This window comes from Bos indicus, chromosome 11 (genome assembly GCF_029378745.1).
Source record: "Bos indicus isolate NIAB-ARS_2022 breed Sahiwal x Tharparkar chromosome 11, NIAB-ARS_B.indTharparkar_mat_pri_1.0, whole genome shotgun sequence".
NCBI lineage: Eukaryota > Metazoa > Chordata > Mammalia > Artiodactyla > Bovidae > Bos > Bos indicus.
In genome coordinates this window covers 37,416,008-37,429,313 of record NC_091770.1, presented here as the reverse complement: position 1 = coordinate 37,429,313, position 13,306 = coordinate 37,416,008, and the positions used below count along the sequence as shown (strand labels likewise).

The 13,306-nt window shown below is 43.8% G+C and overlaps 2 protein-coding genes across 10 annotated transcripts in view; one reads left to right on the top strand and one right to left on the bottom strand.

The window, feature by feature from the left end:
* RTN4 (reticulon 4) overlaps positions 1-6,416 on the top strand; it is a 74,572-nt gene extending 68,156 nt beyond the window's left edge. For all 4 annotated transcript variants that reach the window (XM_019970152.2, XM_070798679.1, XM_070798681.1 and 1 more), the window contains 4 exons: positions 4,048-4,117; positions 4,740-4,786; positions 4,978-5,036; positions 5,422-6,416. In XM_019970152.2, coding sequence (XP_019825711.2) covers positions 4,048-4,117; positions 4,740-4,786; positions 4,978-5,036; positions 5,422-5,464 — 219 coding nt within the window. In that variant the 3' untranslated portion in view covers positions 5,465-6,416. The remainder of the gene's footprint in view (positions 1-4,047; positions 4,118-4,739; positions 4,787-4,977; positions 5,037-5,421) is intronic.
* A 1,138-nt stretch (positions 6,417-7,554) lies between these two features.
* EML6 (EMAP like 6) overlaps positions 7,555-13,306 on the bottom strand; it is a 322,773-nt gene continuing 317,021 nt past the window's right edge. For 5 of the 6 annotated variants that reach the window (XM_070798676.1, XM_070798674.1, XM_070798677.1 and 2 more), the window contains 5 exons: positions 13,054-13,216; positions 11,388-11,491; positions 10,598-10,751; positions 10,106-10,206; positions 7,555-8,514 (listed from right to left, as the gene is read on the bottom strand). In XM_070798676.1, coding sequence (XP_070654777.1) covers positions 8,490-8,514; positions 10,106-10,206; positions 10,598-10,751; positions 11,388-11,491; positions 13,054-13,216 — 547 coding nt within the window. In that variant the 3' untranslated portion in view covers positions 7,555-8,489. Of the gene's footprint in view, positions 8,515-10,105; positions 10,207-10,597; positions 10,752-11,387; positions 11,492-11,590; positions 11,752-13,053; positions 13,217-13,306 lie in introns of those variants that run through there. The other variant, XR_011569245.1, reaches the window with a different exon arrangement.

Here is a 13,306-nt window from a genome sequence, read left to right as displayed (position 1 = left end):
CAGCATCATCTTTTAGGATTTGAAATAGCTCAGCTGGAATTCCATCACCTCCACTAGCTTTGTTTGTAATGATGCTTCCTAAGACCCATTTGACTTCAAATTCCAGGATGTCTGGCTCTAGGTGAGTGATCACACCATCATGGTTATCTGGGTCATTAAGGTCTTTTTTGTATAGTTCTGTAAATTCTTGCCACCTCTTCTTAATACCTTCTGCTTCTGTTAGGTCCATACCATTTCTGTTCTTACCAGATACTAAGACCAGGTGTTTTATAGGCAGATGTTCTTATTTTTCTGTCACATGACTTTGTGCAATAAACACTGGATTCTTTATGAAAGTAGATCTGTGACTTTTGGGGAAAATATATTTTTAAATTGTAATAAAATGTCTAGCTATATTTGTCTGAACATCAGGTAACCATAATGTTCCAGAATTCCGTCTGAAATCTGAAAGTGAGGAAAAAGGCCTGAATTCCAGAAATAGCTGACCCAAAAGAACATTAAATATAGCCCTCAGGCTCTTAGGCATTTATTAACATACACATTTTGACAGTTTCTTTTCTGGTTCCTTTGTTTCGCAGAGAATTTAGACAGGAAATGAGTTTGTGAAAATGTGATTAGTAATGAATGAGGCTGAAGATAGCAGAAGTCAAATGATTTTCAGTGTTTAAAACTGCAGAAGAAGTTTGAAAATGTGAATTGCCAAAGTAATTTCTGAAATTGTCATGCATCCTCCCCCCATTTTCCTTAAAAATGCCTCCCCACCCTGTAGAGACATCAAATAAAATCTGCAGAGCTTTTCAGTGAGGTATACATGTGATACACACTTGAATTGAATTCCTGTACCCCCAGGCAAAAGACAAGACGTGGCCTTTGCCCTCTTCCAGTATTACTAGACCTTCACCGTGCTTGGCCCCCGCTTTCCTTCTGTCTCATTACTGCCTAAAGAGACATGAGCCTTTGACTTCCTCCGTTAGTATGCATTGGCTGCAGAGTTGCCAAGTGTTTGCCATGGAATAGCGTAGAATTTGTAGGTTTAAAGCATTCATTGGACTTTTCCCTGCTTCTTTATAACAGCATGCACATTCATAACCATTAATAAATGGAGGAGGGCATGGCAACCCACTCCAGTATTCTTGCCTGGAGAATCCCATGGACAGAGGAGCCTGGCGGGCTACAGTCCGTAGGGTTGCACAGAGTCAGACATTACTAAAGCAACTTAGCCACATGTCCTCTGTAAGTGGCTTTACTGTATAGCAGAGCGGAGATTCTGGAGCCAGATGAACCTGCAGTTACTGTCACCTCTGGTTTGGCAACTTGCTCTCATCTTTCTGTATCTTTTCTTTCTTTTATGGGGATAATAACAGTATTTAACTTCTGGGGTTATGATTAAGTTAACTGAGTTGCTGTTATTACATAATAAGCTTCAGTAATTGTGCAGTTGCTTGATGTTAGCTCTTAAGTCCTTTCTCTTCTGATGGAGTCCTCTCTGGAAACCCTTAGCCAGTATTTTTGTTTTGGGCCTTGAAATGTTATCTTTTCTCCAGACTTAGCTGCAACATGTGCAAATTCTGTGATAGCACATAAAAATGTGAATTTCTGGGTTTCTCTCCTAAAATGAGGAGACATGGCGGCATTGGCCTGGAACGCAGGTGCTTCTTGAGAAGCACATATCTGCCTTGGTCCTCACCAAGACTCCCTCATGCATTTGTGTCACCAGCCTGCCCCCACAGAGGTCTGAAGCCTCCCTCCGTTTCTCTCTGCGCCTGGATCATCTGCCTTTTAGAAAGTGTCCTGCAAGAGGCAGATCTAGTGACATCTGAACCCCCTGCATCACCTTGGTGTGAAGACTTGGGCTTCTCTTTTTTCATGGATTTAGAGTGCAGCCTTGTCAGTGACTTTATGACCAAATTAGGACTTATTTTTAGCTTGTGTGTTAGTTTCTGAATTTTGTCATGGTGAGGGTATCTTTATTGCTAAAGCAGTTTCTTCTAAAATGTAGGGCGACCCTTCTCTTTTTGACTTGGTGGATGGTGATGGATGAAAATAACTCTGTTCCTGTATGGTAAACTTGCTCAAGTGCAGAAATTATATTTAGCTTTTGCAATAGGAGTCTTGTAAAACTATGTGAGAGGGAAAGGGCTTGCTAACTGGAGTCAACGCTTCAAACCCTTCTACCAGAGGTTCCATAGAAGTTGCAAAAACCAGGACAGCATTTAATTTTGATTTGCAATTGGAAGCTGTTAAGAATGCTTGATATTTGCTCACTTGAACATTAAATTCAATTATAGGGGTAACCAAAGTGTTGCTCTTTGTAGAACTGACAGTTGGTGCAGGAATCCAAGATTCTTCCTAACCTGCAGTAAATAAATTTCCTAGAGTCTGAACACTTTAATTACTGCTCAATACCCAGCTCATGGCAACCCACCTGGTGGGCTACAGTCCATATGGTCGCAAAGAGTCACACACAACTGAAGCGACTTAGCACACACCCCACTCATAGTAGGTATTCAATCAGATTTTGCTGAATGAATGCTACATGGACAAAGATATGCTTTAGATAAGGGTTAGGAAGCTACTGTTCGGTCTGACTTGTAACCTGTTTTTGTACAGCCTGGGAGCTGATTATACTTTTTACAGTTTTAAAGGATAATATTCAAAGAATATGTGACAGAGATCCTTTGTGGCCCATAAAACCAAAAATGTTTTTCTGTCTTTATTTACAGAAAGTTTGCTGATCCCTTCTTTAGATGGAGGTGCTCACTCCTCTCTCCTTTTCATTTATACTTTGCTCTTAGAAACCTAAATAATTGTTGTCGGTGGTGGCATCGTGGTGGGATGTTTGTGACCTACTAAACAGGGCAGAGAGTGCCAGACATATGATGGCTTTTAATAGAAAACAGAGAAACTGCTTCTGCTGAATGTTTAATAAAATCCAGACTGACTTGGTATTTATAAGTCTTCAAGAACTGCTTGAACATGTCATTGAGTTTTTACTATATAGTGTCACCAAGAACTGGAAGAAAACTTTGAAATTCTCTTATTCAACCATTCATGAGTAAACTAAAATACGGTGAGGAAATAAAGGACTTGTCAAAATGAAAGCACTTTATAGAAACAAGGCTTTCCCCAAACTGCTGTATGTAATTTTTTTTTTAATCCAAGATTTTGAGATGATTACTAAAAATAGGAGCATTTAGTCTGCACTGCAGTCCCTGGAGGGCACAGTGAACTATGACAGTATAACCTCAGTTCTGGCAAGTTCCTAAACCTCTGTTTTTTCCTTAGTGTCTTCATCTGCTGTGGTAATGATAGCAGTGCCTACCTCATAAAATTGTTAGGCGGAATACATGAGTTTGTATTTGTAAAGCACTTAAAACTGGATGTGGTACTAATACATCAATAGTAAGAACTGGGTTAGTGTTTGCTAAATAAAGAAGGCGGTGGCTAAAAGAATAATATGGTCAATTTTTTTTATTAGGTTTAAAAGTTTGAGGAGTCCTCATTGGCTGTTAAAACATTTATTACTGGGGAGAAAGTCTTTCTGATCCTTAATAAAATGCTAGAGCTGATATTTTGGGTACTTGAGACATAGTCTCCTTGCACCATTATTGCTTATTCAGATATATGTCTGAGTCATTCAGCTCATTTAAATCTTGAATCACTTGTTGGTACTTTAAAGTCATTTTCAATAGTTAATTCTCACGATAGCTTTCCAGTCTTTCCATTTTAGAAGTTGAATACTGTAGTAGAGCTGGGGGGCGGGCAAGGTGGTGACCTTTGTTACGCTTGGATTTTAGGGGAAACAGAATCAACTATTTGGTAATGTACTTCAGAGGAAAATGAATCATATCTATTAACTGTTTTAATTAGATTCTGGAATTCCTGAATCAGCCTGGCAGCTTAGTGAAATATCCATATTGTTTTTACCAAATCTCCAAGGAGTATGCCTATAGTAGTTTGGCATTTACATGGGATGTATTTATTTGAAGGTTTAATTTTAAAACTTTACTTGAATTTTGTCTTTAATTGGCTGTTATTCTCTTACAGTTTGCAGTGTTGATGTGGGTATTTACCTATGTTGGTGCCTTGTTCAATGGTCTGACACTACTAATTTTGGGTAAGTCTACAAAACCAACAGAATGAAACATTTTTAAAAAGATTGGGGACTTCCTGGCAGACTAGTAGTTAAGACTCCATATTTCCACTGCAGAGGCCATGGGTTTGATCCCTGGTGTGGGAACCAAGATCCTGCATACTGCACAGCACAGCCCACCATCCCAGCGCCGCCCCCCCCCCCAAAAAAATGGTGTGCAACGAACTTTAAGATGTTTTAGTGGAAAATATTCTTATATTGTAGAAAAAATAGAGGGATATACATTAGAGGTTGTGATCTTCTTAAATAAATTGCTAATACTTACATTATTTATGGAAATGCCACTTTACTTCCTGAAGACTACTCCAGCAGTGATAAACCAGATCAAGAGTGGCCTTATTTGATGTGCAGTCATATGTCTGACTAACCAGGGATGCCTATATTTTATAAAGTCTGTAATGTGAAGCCAGGAGTGGCTCCTGGCTCCCTTGGTTAATTCATTGCTCTGCCCACCAGCAGCTGTGTCTCCCTGTATTAGGAACATTCCTGGCTATCTGAAAAGAGTGCTGCCAGTCTGATGACTGTGGTATGATTTAGGGAACAAACACTGCAGTCTACTTTAAAGCTTGTGTATTTCCTTTTTCAGCTCTGATTTCACTCTTCAGTGTTCCTGTTATTTATGAACGGCATCAGGTAATTTAACTGCAGATTTCAGAATACAAACCTCATTCTCTTATGTGGAACTTAGAAATGTCAGTGCCAGTTTCCAAAACCTTATGAAAAATGAGAAATGTGGCAGTTTCTTAAGCCTTTAATATGTTGGAACACAGTTCTAAGATTTGTTAGCAATGGTAATTTTCTAATAAATTCTTTATCTCTTTCAGGCGCAAATAGATCATTATCTGGGACTTGCAAATAAGAATGTTAAAGATGCTATGGCTAAGTAAGTATTTAAAACCTGCACTTTGTTTTACACTCAGGCTAGGTGTACCGGACTTGGACAGCAGTGCGGTATTTTCATGTTAAGACATAGTAGTCAATTTCAGTCAGACCTAAAGTGTGAGTTGCCGGAAGATTTTTTTCCTAACATTTGGATCATTGATTCTGTATCAACTTAACATGTATGTAAGGCTTTCAGTCTATAATTTGTGAGGTCAAGGTGGCAAAATTATAGCTTGTAGTTTGACAGCCTTAGGATTTTATTTCTTGTATAAGCTGAGCAATGTACATGTAAGTCTTGAAGGATAGACATTTTAAGAAGCAGAAAACAAAATATTGTAAATTCACAGTATTTACACTGACATTTTCCCCCTCCTTCTCATTTGTAGAATCCAAGCAAAAATCCCTGGATTGAAGCGTAAAGCTGAATGAGAAAGCCTGAAAGAGTTAACAATAGAGGAGTTTATCTTTAAAGGGGATATTCATTTGATTCCATTGGGGAGGGTCAGGGAAGAACAAAGCCTTGACATTGCAGTGCAGTTTCACAGATCTTTATTTTTAGCAACGCAGTGTCTGAGGAAAAATGACCTGTCTTGACTGCCCTGTGTTCATCATCTTAAGTATTGTAAGCTGCTATGTATGGATTTAAATCGTAATCATATTTGTTTTTCCTGTATGAGGCACTGGTGAATAAACAAAGATCTGAGAAAGCTGTATATTACACTTTGTCGCAGGTAGTCTTGCTGTATTTGGGGAATTGCAAAGAAAGTGGAGCTGACAGAAATAACCCTTTTCACAGTTTGTGCACTGTGTACGGTCTGTGTAGGTTGATGCAGATTTTCTGAAATGAAATGTTTAGACGAGATCATGCCACCAAGGCAGGAGTGAAAAAGCTTGCCTTTCCTGGTATGTTCTAGGTGTATTGTGAAATTTACTGTTGTATTAATTGCCAATATAAGTAAATATAGATTATATATATATCTATATATAGTGTTTCACGAAGCTTAGCCCTTTACCTTCCCAGCTGCCCCACAGTGCTTGATACTTCTGTCATGGGTTTTATGTGTGTTGTTCCAAAGCACATAAGCTAGGGAGAAAACGTACTTCTAGGCGCACTACCATCTGTTTTCAACACGAACCGACGCCATGCAAACAGAACTCCTCAACATAAACTTCACTGCACAGACTTACTGTAGTTAATTTTATCACAAACTCTGGACTGAATCTAATGCTTCCAAAAATGTTTGCAAATATCAAACATTGTTATGTAAGAAAATATAAATGACGATTTATACAATTGTGGTTTAAGCTGTATTGAACTAAATCTGTGGAATGCATTGTGAACTGTAAAAGCAAAGTATCAATAAAGCTTATAGACTGAAAAGACGTTTCGTATTTTGGTTTCCTGAACCTGCTGTAGAATGAAAGAATTAGACACACAGGGTGGACTTCGCCCGCACCAGGGTGTGCACTGGCTTGCACTTCCAGAAAGGCTTTAGGCTCAGGGTAGCCATGGTTCATAATTAAATCTATTTGACACATACCAAAATGTTTTTAAATTATGTATTTTTTATGCTTTAATTGAAAATAAATTCATGCACCAATATGTTAACATATGGAATACAGTGCAGGATTTATGAACATACATAAAATCATACCATGTGTTTACAAATCCGATTTAAGAACTTTTATTGACACACAGACACTATTGCTCTTTAATATAGTGTGTACATAGATCATCACTGATAAATTTGTTCTTCACATAGTTATTTCAATGCAAGGTTCAATCAGTGTGAAAGGTCAGTGTACAGTATAGGCAGACATGGTTCTCAGCATCACCAGTCACATGGAGACAGAAAACAGAATTAGGGCTGCATAGGGACTCGAACTGTGGGCCCAACAACCTATTAGTGGGTTAATGTAAGGCATTAATAAACTGGCATATAAAAATAGCTTAATGAGTGATCTAATCCATTTAGAATGTTGAAGCACTTCTGTGGTAAATGTTAATCTATTTAATTGAAAATGCTTCGTTTCACCGTTCCTCTGAACTGACAACTGAAAATAGCCAGTAACTCAAGACCCAGAATTTTAGTTCACTGACTAGAACATCTAATTGGTATAATGTATGTGCTCAGAGTCCCAGCCTGTCACCAACCTGCCTTCCAGCACGTGCCATCATCATCCCTCTTGTTAGTGGTCAGCAAGTGTCAAGTATGATGGGAGGTGGTCCAGGGTGCCTCTGATTTTCTTGGCCGAGTCACATTCTGTCATCCAGCCAACTCTGAGCTAGATTATTTTGCTTTATAATCTTGAATTACCAAATACTGCTTTGGGCTTAGGAATTTGTTCTGCAGAGATTTTTTGAATCCAGACTTGACCTGTGTCGTTCACCTGAAGCACACCACTGGAATCAAGTCCACCCCACTCTGGGAGCGGCCCTCCCAGCGCAGCCTCCAGGCACCTCCTCTGTTACCATTTTAGGTTCAGTAGGATAAATCAGCTCATCTTCCTGGACCTACTTGAGCTTTTTTTTTTTTCCCTTCTTCTTCTATTTTGTAGTAGAGTTTTGTTTTATTTGAAATGTTTAGGATGTTGTGGGTTTGGCACGCAGTATAATGAAACCCACTCTACCCACCCATCTTCCAACACCTGAACTTAAGTTTCTTTGCTGCTCAACTTCAAATAGCCACTGTTTCCCAAGCACATAACTAATATCTTTCCTTTGGGAAGCCTTGACCTAAACACATGACATGGGTGACCAGGAATCTGCTAGGATCCTGTAGCCCTCCTCAGTTTTTAAGTTTTAGCACCATATGAGATAATTTGTGGGAGGTGAGATAGCAGCCCACACAACTGGAAGCTTTCAAAGGCACTTTATGGATATAAAACTCTGCAAACGAAACATTAAAAAAATTAAGTTTCTCAACTTGTTTATACATGGCTCATTTGGTTTTGAAAGCTAAATGTAGAGAACAAAGGCTATCAGTATTTCTAGTATTTCAGTGAATCTAACTTAAGCTGTCCTGTTCAACTTCCTTATTTGTAAAAATGAACATTTTTAAAGTATATAGAAACATAATAGCAAAACATCTTTTGTAAAAGTTTTGATGCAAATTAAAAGCTACATATTGGTTAGGGTAACTGAGGCTTTAAATTTTGTCAGTGGGCTACATTATCAGATAGGATTTCTTTGTCAGTGTAGTGAGTACGTGTAGTTTTTAAGTCTCAGGAAGAGAGGCAAGCAGTCTTAACACGTCAGCACTGACCTTCCCTCTTGACATCCCGGTTTTGGAAGCTCCAGGTGATGGGAGCAGTCACATTTCACCAGCACTTGGAGCTCATGTAGCTTGTTGGCGGCGTAGACCTTTCCCAGCAGCTGGCAGCCAGGAGGTAACCTTGTCATGGCCTCTGTGGTTGCCAGCCGTGGTGGCAGCAGGAAAGCGGATTCCGGCATTTACAGGCATCGCCACACAAATACACTGAAAAGACAGACCAAACATGTTGCGGGGCTGGACATCACAAAAGTCACTCTTGCCAAGAGCTCCAGAGTCAAGCTCAGGCTGAACATTTTGATTTCAATTTTAGAAGACAAACCAGGGATCTTGCCACCAATGAAAGGTCTATTGGTTATTTTTAAGGTCTATGTTATCTGTTTGGTCTGGCTCTTTCAGCATGTCCCTTCTGAACGGGAGGACTGCTGGCAGCTTGACTTCACACTTCTCTCTTGTTACCACTGAAGAGGTTTTATCAGCTCCACTCAAGCAGGAGAGCTCTTTCTAGTGTTCAGCACAGGGCCGGGGTGACAGGAGCCCATGGCTGCCAGGCTGAGGGGGCCCTGTGTTGGGAAGGTGACATCCAAGCCCTTTATAGTGACCGACAGCCCCCTCAGATCTCCAGGTTAGCTTCTGTGTCCTGTGGCTGCTTGTTCACGGTCTGGTTGGTGCTGCTCTGGATGGGGGTCCTCCTGCCCCTCCCCACCCCCGGAGCTGCTGTCGGCCCTCTCTCAGCAGCTCTAAGTGCCTGCGGCAGTTGACACAGTGGCCTGGAGATGGATGTTTCCGGGGGGCCAGCAGAAAGCATCCTTTGGGGCCATTTTCTACAAAATGCTTTTGGGTAGAAAGTGGGTTAAAATGCTCTACAGGTACCTTTTCCACAACCTTACTCAGACTACTAAAAATGCACGTGTTTCTTCTTGATGCCCCTGTGAGCCCAGTCCTCAATTGAACAGAAACCTGTATTCATGTTTCTGTAAAGCTCTTCATCCACATGAGATGTGGAGAAGCTGAATGACTTCGGATGACCTCGTGCTGGTCCCCCACACTCTAAATAAGAAAGGCCCTTGGTGGAGGGACACGAGAGAGCTCCTTGGATAGCATCTCTGGAGTAGGCTGCTAGGGGGTCCTTCCAAAACCTTGGAAGACCAGTCATGCCTCCCAGAGCATGAGGCCTGTTTCTCCCTGAGCAGTGGTGAAGGTTAGGGGCCCACCCGGTTTAGGAGTCCACACGCTGGTGGAGGTTCTGCAGCTACTAACCAGCACTGGTCCTAACGGCTTCACTCCTTGTCTGATCTCATGTGTAAAACCGGGTAATGTGTTCTGCGTGACTGAGGCCCAATGTTACTATTTATAAACCTCTCACAGAGTTGTGGATTAATCATCCATGTAAGAACTCTAGTGATGAACTGGAAGTTCTGAGTTACAAGGCCCATGGATCAAGGTCCCTCTAAGCTCCTGATTATATGCAACAGCCCGCAGCTCCTACTGAAATCGCCACGTGGAGGTTGGGTCTCTCAGCACCTGCCCCTACAACCAGCAATGCTCAGCGTAGCTCTGACCTGCCCTTGGCTTCTCTCGAATCCGAGGCCAACCTAGTGGGGACAGAGGCCCATCACAGTTAGGGTTTGGGGTCACCAGAGACTAAATACCTTACACTGGGAAGTCCTCACTGCATCTCTTGGTCACTGCCCATACCAGCCCCTCCTGTGCCCCTGGGAGGAGCTGACAATTGAGGTGGGGATGGTAGGGGTGAAGGCCAGGCTTCGGGGCAGAGCCAGATGAATCAGGTTGGTACCTGCAGTCGTCTCCTCCAGTGCTGACTACATACTTGTCGTCATGAGAGAAACGGATGTTTGTCACATGAGCTGAGTGACCGAAGTAACGCTTATGTTTGGCCTGTGAGCAAAAGGGAATGGAGGTGACTACGAGAGCCTGTCCTTCAGCCACCCTGGACCACTCCCAGGACTCCGCTCCACCTCCCCAGGCTTCCCTTCACCCACGGGGTGCCTGTTAGGTCTGGACATCTCTGGGAGCCAGCCCTTCACTGGCTTCCTGCCTCACTCTTGCCCTGCTCGGTACCCTCACCCCCATCCTCCTGGCTTCCAAGACTTCCCCTTGTGAAGGAGAGGAAAAGGTTAGGGGTGGCCAAGTCTCCCCAGGGCTGTGACAAGATTCCTCTTGTGCTAGATTGTAGATAGTCGTGTCCATGTGGCCACAATCTCTGGGAGAATGCACAACGTCAAAGAGCCTAGAGGCTGTGTAGGGAATTACTCTAAGGGAAACTCACAAATTTCTCTGTGCACGGAAAATCAAAGAGCTTCACCAGCCCAAAGTCGTCTCCCGTGACGATGTTCAGCCCTGCGTGGGTCACACAGGCGCAGTTGACGTCAGCCTTGTCTGCATTTCGCGGCCAGATGCCAATGACTTCGTCTCCCAGAATGCTGTTCCAACAGGAAGAGGTGTGAGGTGTGTGACAAGGCTTCCTGCAGAAGAGTCAGTGCAGTCACGTGGCTCTTCTGTCCGCCCCCCCCCACCCCCTTCTCTGTGCACTTGCCCCAGCTCCTGCTGTTCTCTGCCTCGGGCCCCTTTCACCCCAAAAGACAAGTTCCCTCCATCTTTGGTTCTCTCCCTCTTCCCCATAATGCTTCAGAGTATGTGTGGGTTTGGTTGAAGAGTGGGGGCTCCTTTAAGCTCCCAGGCTGGTGGTCTCCTCTCTTCTGACTTGGCAGGGCCCTGCTGCTTACCCTGCTACCTGGTGACCAGCCCTCCCTCCCGTCCCAGGGGTTGGAAAAAGCCTCACTGTACTGGAGGGGGCTTGGCCAAGACCTGGGAGATGGTTTCCCTTTGAACTTGTTGGGTGGAGCTGGGGATGGGTGGGACACATCAAGAGGGACTTTGCATTTCAAAAGCCTAGGTCAGATCAAAGCCTGTGGCCCAATCTGGGAGCTAGAAGCTTCCTTCTCCTGCGCCAAGGGAAAGAGCTCTGTCTCTGAGCTGCTTCAGATCCCAGCCCCACACAAACTTGAGGCTGAGGCTGGGACAAGAGTAGTCTCCCCTGGGACCTTTCCTGCAGTCACCTTGTCCAGGAGGCCCAGGTGATCTTCTCAATGACCACGGCTTCGGTGACCTGCTTCCCCAGGGGAACTTCATGTACCTGGCGCTTGTAGGCTCCTGTGGACACCTGCAGACGGGAGGCAGCCATGCCCATCAATGTTCTTTCTTTTCTGCCCAAAGGACTCCCCTTCCCATGTGCTGCTTCCCAGCCTCCACATCCCCAGACCTTTCCACCAAACCCAAGTTCAGCTCCAGCCTGCAAAGCCTGTGGTCAGCCTGCAGCCGAGTCTACACAAGCAGGGCATTTGCCATCCATTTTCTTGCTATTTTCCAAAGTTCTAAGGCAGTGGTTCGCCAACTGTGGTTCTCCACCAGCAGAAGCAGCATCTGGAAATTTGTTAGAAATGTGTGCTCTTGGACCCCCACCCCCAACCCCCCATCAGATGCCCTGAAGAGGGTGGGGCCCAGCAGACATTTTAATAAAGCCTCCAGGGGATGCTGGTACTTGCTCAGACTTGGGGATCCCTGTTCTCAGGGAAGCGAGGTCCTTCAGTAAAGAACTGAAGCAAGGTTTCTCATGGACAACAGCCAACGTAGATTATCTCTGAAGTATCTAGGACCTGATCCTGGCTTCTCTGGGAACCTTCTAGAGGAAACCGATCGTTTTCTAGCACGTGGCTGCTGCCTCCATCTCCAGCCCCTTGTCCCCCTGAGGTGCTGGCCCAGCCACCCCGATTTCCCTGCTGTTCAGGAACGAGCTGCGATCTTTCCCACATTTGGTTTTTCACGCGGAACGCCTGGAACCACGTTCCGCTGTCTTGGTGGCTGACCCCTGCACACCCTGCAGACCTCAGTGTGAACAGCACCTCTGGGAGGGGAAGTCAATCTAAACTCAATGTGTGTTAAACGCTCCCACAGGGCACTGTGCTTTTCCTTCTCAGCACATAATCAAAATTTATAATTATGGGTACACTGGTGTGATGAGTTTAATGCTCCTCTTGTCCACAACAAGGCAAGCTCCTGGAAAGCAGGGATCAGGCCTGTTTCCTCCACCCAGAAGTCTAATGCAGCGCCTGATTCAGTTCACACTTGACAAATGAATGTGTTCTCTTCTCCTTTCAAAATGACCACCTGACTCCTGGCCAGTTCACCAATGCATAATATTTGTTCAAAGTGCTGGAGACATCATTGTTCTATTCTCAGTGCCACCAGTGGAACCCCTCTTGATCCCTTGCCCAGGGCCTTCACTCCAGGGTCATGGTCTGGAGTCTGCTCCCAAGGGTGGAGGGGCCACACTACCCATGGGATTTGGAATTGAGATGAAGAAGTATAAGAGGCAACAGGCTTCGGTGCGGCCCTGAGAACTAGGAATTAGGAAGCTTTGAAGGGGCGGTGGTGAGAAGCTCAAGATGATTAGGGCTTGTTTCCTGCTTTCCTACTGAAGAATAACTACTATTTTTCATTCTATTTGACTTTCTTAAATTCTTAAGCCTTTGTTTGTTCAGGTATAAAATAGGAAAAGCAACGTCCTTAAGGGGTTCCTGTGAACACACTGCCTGGCGAACAGTCAGCCCTGGTTTCACCTAAGCTGTTGTGAGTAATACTATTATCAATGGTTACCCCAGTTATACTACATATACTTTATAATATATCAAGGGTTTTACTATTCTCAGTAAAGCCGAAGCACACCTGGATGTACTTGCCATCTGCAGAAAAATCCATCTGAATGACGAAGCTGGGGATATCTTTGCAGTAGCCGATGCGGTTCAAACTTGTGCCCTGAGTGAGGTCATAGAAGTCAACTGTGTGTTCAGAAGAACCAACGGCTAAGAATCTGCTGTCTGGGCTGATTCTAGAAAAAGCAATTCAAGAGCACAGTCTGTGAGGAGGGCTGCCTGGGGCCAGTCAGGCATGAGGTCTGCTCTGGGATGGACTTCCCAAG